Source organism: Chlorocebus sabaeus, chromosome 1, assembly GCF_047675955.1.
Source record: "Chlorocebus sabaeus isolate Y175 chromosome 1, mChlSab1.0.hap1, whole genome shotgun sequence".
Lineage (NCBI taxonomy): Eukaryota > Metazoa > Chordata > Mammalia > Primates > Cercopithecidae > Chlorocebus > Chlorocebus sabaeus.
In genome coordinates, this window is record NC_132904.1 from 12,513,845 (window position 1) to 12,527,486 (window position 13,642).

Genomic DNA, 13,642 nt, shown 5'->3' on the forward strand with positions numbered 1-13,642 from the left:
TGGGGCACCTTTTTTTGTCAAAGAGACAGGGTCTTACTCTGTCGCTCAGGCTGGAGAGCTAGAATGCAGTGACATGATTGTAGCTCACTGTAGCCTTGAACTCCTGGGCTTAAGTGATCCTGTTGTCTTAGCCGCCCGAGTAGCTAGAATTACAGGCATGAACTACCACATGGGGCAACTTTAAGAAGGGAAAATTTTGACAATTCCTTCCTTTTTTTTTGAGATGGAGTTTTGCTCTTGTTGCCCAGGCTGGAGTGCAATAGCACGATCTCGGCTCACCGCAACCTCTGCCTCCCAGGTTCAAGTGATTCTCCTGCCTGAGCCTCCCTAGTACCTGGGATTACAGGCATGTGCCACCACGCCTGGCTAATTTTGTATTTTTAGTAGAGATGGGGTTTCTCCATGTTGGTCAGGCTGGTCTCAAACTCCCGACCGCAGGTGATCCACTTTTCGGCCTCCCAAAGTGCCGGGATTACAGGCATGAGCCACTGTGCCTGGCCATAATTTTGGCAATTTCTGTTGCATGTAATGTTTTCAGGGCTCAAATCATATAAAGTAATATATTGATAAATTATAAAGGCTGAAAAAGTCAAAAATTTCACGGACTTAGAATATCAAGTTGTAAAAATTAGGCCTTAAAAGTTTCATTTTACTTACTTTTTGAGAAAAAAGAACAAAATCTAGCTGGCTACAGTGGCAAGTGCCTGCAGTCCTACCCACTTGAGCGGATGGCTTGAGTCCAGGAGTTAGGCTGCAGTGCACCATGATCATGCCTGTGAATAGCCACTGTACTTTAGCCTGGGTGACATAGCGAGACCCTGTCTCTAAAAAAGAACAAAATCTGTGGTAGCATTGCCACAGTGGTAGGGGGTAATTAGTGGTATTAAGAATAAAGAACTACATTTGTAATAGCATGCATAGTTCAGTGAATTTTGGCAGCAGCTTCCTATTCTGTGTATTTCTATTTTCCTGCAGAATGACGACATATCAGTAAACATATAAGATATATTGATGGAGCTCCTCAGAAAATTATCTTCAAAATAAAAAAGCTCCCCATTTTGTATTAATGGGGAATAGGATCTATCCTCATTTTCATGTAATGTTATCTGAGCGATTTGTCTGCCGGTAAAATGGCTGGGTTTGGTAAAGGGAGTGGTCCAGTAGGGTTTGTTTTCTGGTGTGGAAGATGCTGAATCTCTAATGACTGTTTCCTCCCCATTGGCAGCAAAGCACGATCGTGTGCCACAATCGAGTGGACCCTAATGGCTCAAGATACCTGCTGGGAGACATGGAAGGCCGGCTCTTCATGCTGCTTTTGGAGAAGGAGGAACAGATGGATGGCACTGTCACGCTCAAGGATCTCCGTGTAGAACTCCTTGGAGAGGTAGAACTTGTTCTCCCTGTTGCTCTACAATATTCTCTTAGGTTCCTAAAGATCCCAAGTGTGTGGTCCCACACCTCAACTCTGGGAATTATGTTACTTAACACCTAACAACAAAGTGTTGTTCTTGCTGTGGAAGTTGACTATTGAATGAGTTAGGTATTGGAGAATCTCACAGGATCCTGTGAGAATCTACCCAAGCTGCCCGTGAGAAAAGGAAAAGAAAGGGAAATAAAAGGATATAATCTGGAATTAAATATCAATCTAGCTGGTTTCGGTGGTTCACACCTGTGATCCCAGCACTTTGGGAGGCCGAGTCAGGCTGACTGTGTGAGCCCCAGGAGTTCGAGATTAGCCTGGTCAATATGGCAAAACGCCATCTCTACAAAAAGTACAGAAATTAGCTGGGTATGGTGGTGTGTGCCTGTAGTCCCATCTACTTGGGAGGCTGAGGTGGGAGGATCACCTTAGCCTGGGGAGGTCAAGGTTGCAGTCAGTGAGCCAGGATTGTACCACTGCACTCCAGCCTGGGTGACAGCGAGACCCTGTCTCAAAAAAAAAAAAATTGCTGATTTCAGTTCTGGGAGGAGGTTCCCAAAAAGTTTAATATTAATACTTAAAGCCGGGCGCGGTAGCTCGCGCCTGTAATCCCAGCACTTTGGGAGGCCGAGGTGGGCGGATCACGAGGTCAGGAGATCGAGACCATCCTGGCTAACACGGTGAAACCCTGTCTCTACTAAAAAAAATACAAAAATTAAAAAATTAGCCAGGCATGGTGGCGGGCACTTGTAGTCCCAGCTACTCGGGAGGCTGAGGCAGGAGAATGGCACAAACCCGGAAGGCGGAGCTTGCAGTGAGCAAGATAGCGCAACTGCACTCCAGCCTGGCTAATGGAGTGAGACTCTGTCTCAAAAAAAAAAAGGAAGTATCTTTTGGAGCAGGAATATGCAAGACAAATGATAGATTTTTCTGAGTGTAGGGATACAACAGATGAAGAATCACAAACTTCAGAGATTTAGAAATGTTTGCTTAGTGTGACCTGGGAATTTGAAACAGAACTGTCCTGAATTATGGCTGCAGTTGGGAGTTTTCTCAGCAGATGTCTGAGATGTGGATAGTATCTGGATCCCATGTGGAGTCCATTCTCATTTCTTCCATGTTGCTTTCTTCCAGACCTCTATTGCTGAGTGCTTGACATACCTTGATAATGGTGTTGTGTTTGTCGGGTCTCGCCTGGGTGACTCCCAGCTTGTGAAGGTGAGAAGACACTTGTTTCTGGTTTCTTTTTCGCTGTCCTCACTGTTTCTTCATCAAATTTCTCCTATGTTTGGTGCCTGTCAGAATCTCTCCATTTTATCCACATCCCTACTGTCCAGCTTTCTACTTGGTTAACATCCTACCTCTGACTAGCTCTTTGTCTTTGTGGTTCATTTAGCAAATTTTCCGGGCAAGGTGCTAGGTGCTGTGGATACATTGACGAGTAAGACCCAGCTCCTAACTTCAAACAGGTTATAGTTTAATGTAATGGACTTCTAGAATATGAAAACTTCGGACCTTCTCTGCAGGAAAATGCATGCAAACATTTTACATTAATTTTCAAATATTCACTTCTTCTCTGAAATCCATCCATGGACTCTAGGTCAGCCATCCTTGGCTGATTAATGGGTCACCTGTAGGACAACCATATTCCTTAGTCAACAATCCCCTTCTGGAATCATCGCTTGGAACACGAGAATGGCAGATCTAGAAACTAGTTATTGAGAGTTTCTTTTGGACAATAACCATCTCTTTTGGGTAGGTCTGTTAGGGTGTTCTAGGACTAACATAACATTGTTCTTTCTTCTTAGCTCAACGTTGACAGTAATGAACAAGGCTCCTATGTAGTGGCCATGGAAACATTTACTAACTTAGGACCCATTGTGGATATGTGCGTGGTGGACCTGGAGAGGCAGGGGCAGGGGCAGGTAAGGGCCATTCTGAAAGTGGATAGTTGGTATATGCCCACTCAAACTGTGTCCTCCTAGCTATGCTTATCTAGAGTGGGGAGGGTGCACTGAAAATACTTTTAAGAGCCCCCTCATGAATCCAAATGATATAAGGATAACTACTGTTTATTGAGTGCCTATCTTGGTCTGCCAGGCACTTTATATATATTATCTCTAATTACACAAGTACCCTAGATAGGGATTTTTGGCCATCTCAGAAGTGAGGAAAATTAGTGCTGAGAAAGATTAAGTAACTTTTTCCAAAGTCACCTAACTTAGTAAGTGGCAGGTGTATGTAACTCCAGATCCTTTGCTCATTCTAGTAAACTAGGTCCCAGGGATCTAAGCAAGCTTGCTGGGAGCAGTGGTAGAAGCTTTTTGCTTCCTGCACTAGGATGTCCTGTCTGCTCCGTAAATTTGAAAAACTTTGGAAATCAACCTCTGCCAAGTCTGCATTCTCAAACCAGCCCCACAATAAAGGTTCTTGGATTTAGGTATACCGTGTTTGCTTTCTGGGCATCAGTATGACTGGCCCAGTATCTTGAGGAGGTTCTTTAGAAATGTTTTCTCTGCTTGCAGCTGGTCACTTGCTCTGGGGCTTTCAAGGAAGGTTCCTTGCGGATCATCCGGAATGGAATTGGAATCCACGAGCATGCCAGCATTGACTTACCAGGCATCAAAGGTAGCTTTTTTGGTGAACACAGGATGCAGATCTTATATGAGGGACTTTGGCCTTGTTATATGTTGTGAGGGTGTTTTGGTGAGAGCCAGAGGAAAGCAAATCAAATGAAGAGTGAAGGTCATAACAACAGATCAGAAGCTTAAACATATCTGAAAGTATAAAAGTAAACTTTAAAAAAAAATACTACTAATCAAAATTGGTAGTAGAATAGAGGACACGGGGATTAAAAGATTATAAATTAAATTTAATGTTTTTATGAGGGAACTGGTAGAATTCATAAAGAGACAGGATATTTTATGAAGATATATGTATAAATGTAACTTCTAGATAAAAAATATAAATCTTCCTAAATTCCAGGAGAATTTTAATTAAAAAAAGATCAGAGGCTAGGCAAGGTGGTGTGGCTCATGCCTGTCATTACAGCACTTTGGGAGGCCAAGGTGGAAGGATTGCTTAAGCCCAAGAGTTTGAGACCAGCCTAGGCAATGTAGACCTCATCTCTATAAAAAAATTAAAAATTAGCCAGGGGTGATGGTGCATGCCTGTGGTTCCAGCTACTTGGTTCTAGCCTAGGTGGTTGTAGCCTTGAGGCTGTAGAGAGCCATGATTGTGCCACTGCACTCTAGCTTGGGCAACAGTGAGATCTTGTCTCACCAAAAAAAAAAAAAAAAAAGGCTACACAGTGAAAGACATTTACAATGTATAAGCGTAACCTAAAACAATATGACAGAATTGATATGGAACATAGCTGTCATGTCAGTAAATGTAAATGTCCTGTTAGAGGACAACATAATTAGATCAAATTATGAAACAAAACCACCTTAAAGTTGTATATAGGAGGCACGTCTTTAAAAGAGTAATTCTGAAGGCAGGTGCAGTGGCGTGTGTCTGTAGTTCCAGCCACTTGGGAGGCTGAGGCAGGAGGATCGCTTGAGTCCAGGAGTTTGAGACCAGCCTGGGCAACGTAGCAGGATCCCATCTCAATTTAAAAAAAGGAGTAATTCAGAATATGAAAAAAAAAAAAAGTGTGGGAAAAGGTGAATAAAGAAATAGAAGCATGGGCCGGGCGCGGTGGCTCACGCCTGTAATCCCAGCACTTTGAGAGGCCGAGACGGGTGGATCACAAGGTCAGGAGATCGAGACCATCCTGGCGAACACGGTGAAACCCCGTCTCTACTAAAAAATACAAAAAACTAGCCGGGCGAGGTGGCGGGCACCTGTAGTCCCAGCTACTCGGGAGGCTGAGGCAGGAGAATGGCGTAAACCTGGGAGGCGGAGCTTGTAGTGAGCCGAGTTCGTGCCACTGCACTCCAGCCTGGGCGACAGAGCAAAGACTCCGTCTCAAAAAAAAAAAAAGAAATAGAAGTATGGCCAGGCATGTTGCCTGATGCCTGTAATGCCAGCAGTTTGGGAGGCTGAGGCAGGTGGATCACTTCATTTCAGGAGTTCGAGACCAGCCTGGCCAAAATGGTGAAACCCTGTCTCTACTAAAAATACAAAAAATTAGCCAGGCATGGTGTGGGTGCCTGTAATCCCAGCTACTTGGGAGGCTGAGACAGGAGAGGCACTTGAACCTGGGAGGCAGAGGTAGCAGTGAGCTGAGACTGTGCCACTGCACTACAGCCTGGGCCACATAATGAGACTCCATCTCAAAAAAAAAAAAAAAAAAAAAAAAGAAATAGAAGTATATGAAATTGCAAAGGAAGAGATCATGTAACTATAAACCCAAGATAATCACCTAAAAAACTACTATAGACAATAAAAATTCACTGAGGTAGCAGGATATAAAAGTAACGTACTGAAATTAATAGCTTTCACGTAAACACAATTAGAAAGTATAGTAGAGGAAAGGGGGCAATTTACAATAACAAGAAAATGATAAAGTACCAAGGAGTACATTTAACAAAATTGTGCAAAACCTATACAAGGAAAACTTAAAAATACTCCTAAAGGATGAAAAGAACAAGTTGATCAAATGAAAAAGACACACCAAGGTCTACAAATCAATATAAAGTTGTTCTCTCTTTGTATATAATGTACCTCAATATGTATACATTTTTTCCTTGACTTAGACAAGTCTGAATGGAAAAAGGAAGAAGCAGGCGTAACCAGGAAAACTTTAAAAAGAGCAGTGAGAGGCAGGGTGTGATGCCTCACGCCTGTAATCCCAGTACTTCGGGAGGCCGAGGCGGGCAGATTACGAGGTCAGGAGATTGAGACCATCCTGGCCAACATGATGAAACCCTGTCTCTACTAAAATACAAAAAATTAGCTGGGGTTGGTGGCGCGTGCCTATAGTCCCAGCTACTCGGGAGGCTGAGGCAGGGGAATCATTTGAACTCGGGAGGCGGAGGTTGCAGTGAGCCGAGATTGCGCCACTGCACTCCAGCCTGGCGACAGAGTGAGACTCCATCTCAAAAAAAAAAAAGCAGTGAGACAGGTTAACCCTACCAGATACTGAAACGTTAAGCCTCTATAATTAGAAGTGTTGTATTGCTGATGAATAGGCAGAGTCTAATGGGCAGATTCAGAAGTCCGGAAATGACAATTACACATGGAAATTCAGTGTATGATAGTGGTGGCTTCTCAGTTCAGTGAGTAAAGTTGGGACTTTTAAAATTTTTATTTTTATTTTTATTCATTTTTTGAGATAGGGTCTCACTCTGTCACCCAGACTGGAGTACAGTGGCATGATCATGGCTTACTATAGCCTCAGTCTCCTGGGCTCAAGTGATCTTCCCTGTCTCAGCCTCCCAGTAGCTGAGACTGCAACCATGTGCCATCATGCCTGGCTAATTTTATTTTTTATTTTTTTGGTAGAGACAGGGTCTCCCTATGTTGCCCAGACTGGTCTCAAACTCCTGGGCTCAAGCGATCCTCCTGCCTTGGCCTTGTAAAGTGCTGTAATGACAGGCGTGAGCCACTGAGCCTAGCTTAAAGTTGGGACTTAATAAATGGTGTTTTTGGGATAACTGATAGTCATTTGGGAAAAGACAAGTTTGGGTTCCTACTGCCTGCCAAATATATACTTGGCTAGAATCTAAATGGATGAAAAACTTAATGTAAAAAAATGAAGCCATAACTATGACTCAAAGTACAGAAGCCAGAAAGAAAGATTGATAAATACAACTATATAAAGATAAAACACTTCATAGCAAAAGCAAAACAGAACATTATTAGCTAAGTCAGAAGAAATGACAAACTGGATAAAAATATTCTGTAGTTCATCTTATAGACAAAAGGCCCAGTCTTCCTAATTTATAAGAAATTTATAGGAAGATCACTAAATTTTCTGTCCCCAAACTAGCAAAGGACATGAATGGACAGGCAACAGTCCTGAGAAATGCACATTAACACCAAACAACTCTACTGGTTGACCAAAATCCAGAAGTTTGGCCATACGTGATGTTGGTCAGGCGTGAGAAAATAAACATGCTTGTGCGTCCTCTATAGACGGGAATTGGGCAATATCAAAAACAGCATTTAGCAGTTTACTTAGTAGTCCCAGTTCTGAGCCTCTACCTGACCTTCATATGTGTAAAGTGAAATAAAAATACAAGCTTATTTCTTGTGGCATTGTATGTTATAGCAAAATACTGTGTAAATGTCATGAGAAGGGATTTGTTAATCTGCATGATTTAATAATAATTGTATAGATAAATGATTTACACAATTATACTGTGTTCCGATAAGGGCTTTAAGCATATATTGTTAAACGAAAGAACAAGGTGCAGAATAGTGCTTGATAAACTATATTATATTTGTATTTGCTTGTAATACTCTATTTCCTTAAATTAAAAAAAAAAATTAAGCTTGGTGTTGAGTGGTGGGCCTGTAGTCCTCTCTATTCAGGAGGCTGAGGTGGGAGGATCACTTGAGCCCAGGAGATGGAGGCTAGACTGGGGCAACATAGTAAGATCCCCCCACACCCCATCTCTTTACCAGAAGGCTAAACAAGATGCCTTTATTGATTACTTGTTTGGGGAATGGGTTGGAGGGAGGTATGGAAATGAGACTTTTTTGTGTACTTTTAAAAAATATGTTTAGGCCGGGTGCAGTGGCTCATACCTGTAATCCTAGTAGTTTGGGAGACTGAGCCGGCTGATCATGAGGTCAGGAGATCGAGACCATCCTGGCTAACATGGTGAAACCCTGTCTTTACTAAAAATAGAAAAAATTAGCCGAGCGTGGTAATGCACACCTGTAGTCCCAGCTACTCAGGAGGCTGAGGCAGGAGAATTGCTTGAACCCAGAGGCAGAGATTGTAGTGAGCCGAGATCGTGCCACTGCACCCCCGCCTGGGTGACAGAGCAAGACTCTGTCTCCAAAAAAAAAAAAAATAAATAAATAAATTTAGACTTTGGGTAATGGAAATGTATATAATCCAATCCCAAATTTAAAACAGGCTCAAAACAGCTTTAAAAACTATCTAACTTTTGGCCGGGCACGGTGGCTCACGCCTGTAATCCCAGCACTTTGGGAGACCGAGGAGGGCGAATCACGAGGTCAGGAGATTGAGACCATCCTGGCTAACACAGCCAAACCCTGTCTCTACTAAAAATACAAAAAATTAGCTGGGCATGATGGTGGGCACCTGTGGTCCCAGCTACTTGGGAGACTGAGGCAGGAGAATGGCATGAACCTGGGAGGCAGAGCTTGCAGTGAGCTGAGATCGGGCCACTGCACTCCAGCCTGGGCGACAGAGCGAGACTCACACACACAAAAAAAAGGCCAAAAAAAAAAAACCACTAACTTTTTAGAGCCTTAAAACCAAGAAGGAGCGAGAGGGGGTTTCAGCTCAGGGCTCCAAGTTCCAGCCCTTCCAGTGGTATCAGACTGCCCTATCCATATATATACCTTTTTTTTTTTTTTTGAGACAGCATCTTGCTGTGTCACCCATGCTGGAGTGCAATGACATGATCATAGCTGCAGCCTCTTGTCTCCTAGTCTTAAGCAATCCCCCCACCTCAGCCTCCCATGTAGCTGGAACTACAGTTTTGTGGCACCACACCTAGCAAGTTCTTTTGTATTTTTGGCAGAGACAAGGTCTGTCTCTCCATTTTGCCCAGGCTGGTCTAGAACTCCTGGTCCCAAGCAGTTCTCCTGCCTCAGCCTTCTCAGGTGTTGAGATTACAGGCATGAGCCACTGCCCCTGGCCTGCCCTGTCTGTAGATATGCACGCTAAGTGTTGGTCTGTCCTATGCATCTGAATCCTTGGTCCTTGTTCCAGGATTATGGCCACTGCGGTCTGACCCTAATCGTGAGACTGATGACACTTTGGTGCTCTCTTTTGTGGGCCAGACAAGGTAAGGATGGGTCTAATCCCAGCTGTTGGTGCTGGTGAGAAGGTTTTGAGGTGGGGAAGCTGGTCCCAGGCTGACCCAGGCCCTCCATTCTGCTGCAGAGTTCTCATGTTAAATGGAGAGGAGGTAGAAGAAACCGAACTGATGGGTTTCGTGGATGATCAGCAGACTTTCTTCTGTGGCAACGTGGCTCATCAGCAGCTTATCCAGGTGATAACTGAGAAAGGGGCAGGTGTTACCATGTACTTGAATTGACCTAGAGTGCAGTACAGAGCACCACTGGATTTTAAAACAACCAATTTTTATGGCTCCAAAAACAATGTAAAAATTCTAGGGGGAAAAAATTATGGATAACCCACTACTCAGAGATCACAGCTCTTAACCTTAGAGTTGCTCCTTTTAGCTTTATTTTTTTCTGCAAATGTATGTGTATTTATTTACAATTTCTTTTATAGACTCGGATCGTTGTATACATAAATATAAAAATATAGTTTCGGATCCTGTTTTAGCGCTAATTTTATTTTCCGAGACACTCAAATTTTTTCCCTTTGTTAAAATAGTGATGCATCCTTATTTAAAAAATTGGAAAATACCAAAAAGCACAAAAAAAGAAAAAATTTATCATGATGCTACCATCCAATATGACTCTTTCCACATGTTAATTATAACCGAAGCTTACCCTATTCTGATCCTTACTTTCAATCTATCTGCGATATGGGGACAGATAGCCTTCTGGCATTTGTTATCCACGAGAACCTCATTTCTGACACCCTTCCACCCCTCAGCAATTGTTTGAAGTTTGGAGTGACCCTGACATCCTTTAGCTTTTTGCACTCTCTCCTAACCTTCTGAGCTGTTCTTGACTCTGTGGCCAGAGTCCGTCTTGCCATTGGTGGGTAGGGCACTGGAGTGCCTAAGGATTAATTAACTGTCTCCTTCTTTTTATCCACCCGGTTTTCCTTTTAGCCACCTGGCAGTGGTAGATTGGTAAAACTGGAGGGAAATTCTGTCAGTTTGCAAACCAAGTGTGGGACGTGCCCAGATACTGAGTCATTGCTTTGTCAGTGTTATCTAACTATTGGCCTGAAGACTGGCACCAGCTCACCTATCTATTATTAAAGAGCTTTCATCCTTAAATATAAGCTCAATCATGCTAGGTAAGATGAATGAATAGATAACAGTGTCACCAACCTACTTCCTGTTTTATTTCAGTGATAAATTTATACAATATATTTCTATACAATTTTGTAACCTTTATTAAGGAACTTTAAATAATTTAACTGGCTCATACACAGTAAAGAACTTAGATATTTTAGAGGTCTGGTTTGTGGGATGAGAAAAACTGCTGAGACTGGTGGTTACAGCCAGGCATGGTGGCTCACGCTTGTAATCCCAACACTGTGAAGCCGAGGTGGGTGGATCATGAGGTCAAGAGTTCAGGATCAGCCTGGCCAACGTGGTGAAACCCCGTCTCTACCCAAAATACAAAAGTTAGCCAGGTGTGGTGGCATGCGCCTGTAATCCCAGCTACTCGGGAGGCTAAGGCATGAGGCAGGAGAACGGCTTGAACCTGGGAGGCGGAGGTTGTGGTGAGCTGAGATTGCGCCACTGCACTCCAGCCCGGGCGACAGAGCAAGACTCTGTCTCAAAAAAAAAAAAATAAGCCAAAAAACTGGTGATCACAGGGTCTTACTGTATTCATATCTTCCCACAGGATGCAGTTTGTATTACCCAAGTAAGCCTCAATTAGAATGAAATAGGCCTTTTCCCCACTGGCTGTAGGTTTGAAAGCTGTAAGCTACTTTTAAGCTGGCGTCTTTCAGGCATTCATCCAAAAATGACGTCTGTTGTAATCATTAGCAGGACTTTGGGGAATAAGAAATAGAAGCCTCATGTAGCTTATTCGTAGGGCTTTATTAGTGCTGTATTTACCGCCTTTCCACTCCTGTGTGGACCCTGGCAGATGCTTGGAGACATTTGCTCATCTGCTCTTTATCTAGATCACTTCAGCGTCGGTGAGGTTGGTCTCTCAAGAACCCAAAGCTCTGGTCAGTGAATGGAAGGAGCCTCAGGCCAAGAACATCAGTGTGGCTTCCTGCAACAGCAGCCAGGTGGTGGTAGCTGTGGGCAGGGCCCTCTACTATCTGCAGATCCATCCTCAGGAGCTCCGGCAGATCAGGTGTGTGGTTTTTTTTCTATCTGCTTGCTTTCCTCCTCTTTTCTCTAGGACTTCTTTGATCCTTGGATTCCTTCCTCTGCCATATTCTTCTTTGTTCAGCCACACAGAGATGGAACATGAAGTGGCTTGCTTGGACATCACCCCATTAGGAGACAGCAATGGACTGTCCCCTCTTTGTGCCATTGGCCTCTGGACGGACATCTCGGCTCGTATCTTGAAGTTGCCTTCTTTTGAACTACTGCACAAGGAGATGCTGGGTGGAGGTATGTGTCATTTAGGGACCTGGATTGGGACAGAGTCAAAATGTGGAACAAGAACATAATGTCCCCATTTCTCACAGAGATCATTCCTCGCTCCATCCTGATGACCACCTTTGAGAGTAGCCACTACCTCCTTTGTGCCTTGGGAGATGGAGCGCTTTTCTACTTTGGGCTCAACATTGAGACAGGTGAGAGTAGTATTTTGAGTGAGGGACTCGTTCAAAAATGGAGTCTTAGAATTACACAGAATTCTTAGTCCCAGGGTTCTGCTTTTGAACTTTCACAGGCCAGCTATTTGTCCTGTTTTCTTTCTTCCTTTCTCCTGATGTCATTCTCTCTGTAGGTCTGTTGAGTGACCGTAAGAAGGTGACTTTAGGCACCCAGCCCACCGTATTGAGGACTTTTCGTTCTCTTTCTACTACCAACGTCTTTGCTTGCTCTGACCGCCCCACTGTCATCTATAGCAGCAACCACAAATTGGTCTTCTCAAATGTCAACCTCAAGGAAGTGAACTACATGTGTCCCCTCAATTCAGATGGCTATCCTGACAGGTGAGTCTCTTTTTCCTTATGTAATGAGAGCTATTGATTGAGGGGATCATGATGTTTTCCTCAAACCCTTACCTCAAAGCCTTTTTCCGGTGTCAAAGTCATAAGTAACTGAGATGGGAGTTATAGTGCAGAGGTTCTCAAATCTGGCTACCCACTAGAAACACCTGGGAAGTTTTTTAAAACTGCAGGGTTTTTGGAGTCTTCCTCAGAGTCTGATTCAGTAGGTCTGAGGTTGAGCTCTGGAATCTGTATTTTCAGAAAACTTATCAGGTGATTCAGATGATTGTTTCATAACCCCTAATTCAGAGATCATTTTGTGTCCCTCTAGAGCAGGAGTTCTCAAAGGGTGGCCCCAACCAGCAGCTACAGCACTACTTGGGAACTTGTTAGAAATGCAGATTCTCTGACTGGGCACGGTGGCTCACGCCTGTAATCCCGGCACTTTGGGAGGCCGGGGCAGGAGGATCGTTTGAAGTCAGGAGTTTGAGACTAGCCTGGCCAACATGTTGAAACCTTGTCTCTACTAAAAATACAAAAATTAGGTATGGTGGTATGTGCCTGTAATCGCAGCTACTTGGGATGCTGAGGCAGGAGATTCCCTTGAAACTGGGAGGTTGCTGGGCACAGTGACTCATCCCTGTAATCCCAGCTCTGGGAGGCTGCGGTGGGTGGATCACCGGAGGTCAGGAGCTCGAGACTAGTCTGGCCAACATGGCGAAAACCCATCTCTACTAAAAATCTCTACTAAAAATACAGAAGTTAGCTGGGTGTGGTGGCAGGCATCTGTAATCCCAGCTACTCAGGAGTTGAGGCAGGAGAATCGCTTGAACCCAGGAGGCAGAGTTTGCAGTGAGCTGAGATCTCACCATTGCACTCCAGCCTGGTGACAAGAACAAAACTCTGTCTCAAAAAAAAAAAGCAAAAAAAACTGGGAGGTGGAAGTTGCAGTGAGCTTACTTAGATTGCACCGCTACACTCCAGCCTAGATAACAGAGCTGAGACTCTCTCTCAAAAAAGAAAGAAAGAAAAGAAAGAAATGCAGATGCTTAGGCCCCATCCTGACTCACAGAATCAGAAACTGGGAGGGGACCCAGCAGACTGTTTTGACAAGCCCTCCAGCTGACTCTGACACAGGCAGTAGTTTGAAAGTCACTTTCCTGGAGCGGTGATTTTTTTAACTGGCTGCACATTATCATTAAATGGAAAGCTGTTGAAAATCTCAGCCTAGGCTCACCCAGACCAATGAAATAAGAGTATCTTGTGGATGGGACCAGGAATCAGAATTGTCTGTCTCTCCAGGT

General features: G+C 43.8%; 1 protein-coding gene across 1 annotated transcript in view; it reads left to right on the forward strand.

The window, feature by feature from the left end:
* DDB1 (damage specific DNA binding protein 1) overlaps window positions 1–13,642 on the forward strand; it is a 34,260-nt gene that overhangs the window by 7,783 nt on the left and 12,835 nt on the right. The window contains exons 7-16 of the mRNA XM_007996250.3: window positions 1,226–1,384; window positions 2,555–2,638; window positions 3,229–3,345; window positions 3,946–4,048; window positions 9,279–9,354; window positions 9,453–9,561; window positions 11,352–11,530; window positions 11,630–11,793; window positions 11,871–11,978; window positions 12,134–12,341. Coding sequence (XP_007994441.1) covers window positions 1,226–1,384; window positions 2,555–2,638; window positions 3,229–3,345; window positions 3,946–4,048; window positions 9,279–9,354; window positions 9,453–9,561; window positions 11,352–11,530; window positions 11,630–11,793; window positions 11,871–11,978; window positions 12,134–12,341 — 1,307 coding nt within the window. The remainder of the gene's footprint in view (window positions 1–1,225; window positions 1,385–2,554; window positions 2,639–3,228; window positions 3,346–3,945; window positions 4,049–9,278; window positions 9,355–9,452; window positions 9,562–11,351; window positions 11,531–11,629; window positions 11,794–11,870; window positions 11,979–12,133; window positions 12,342–13,642) is intronic.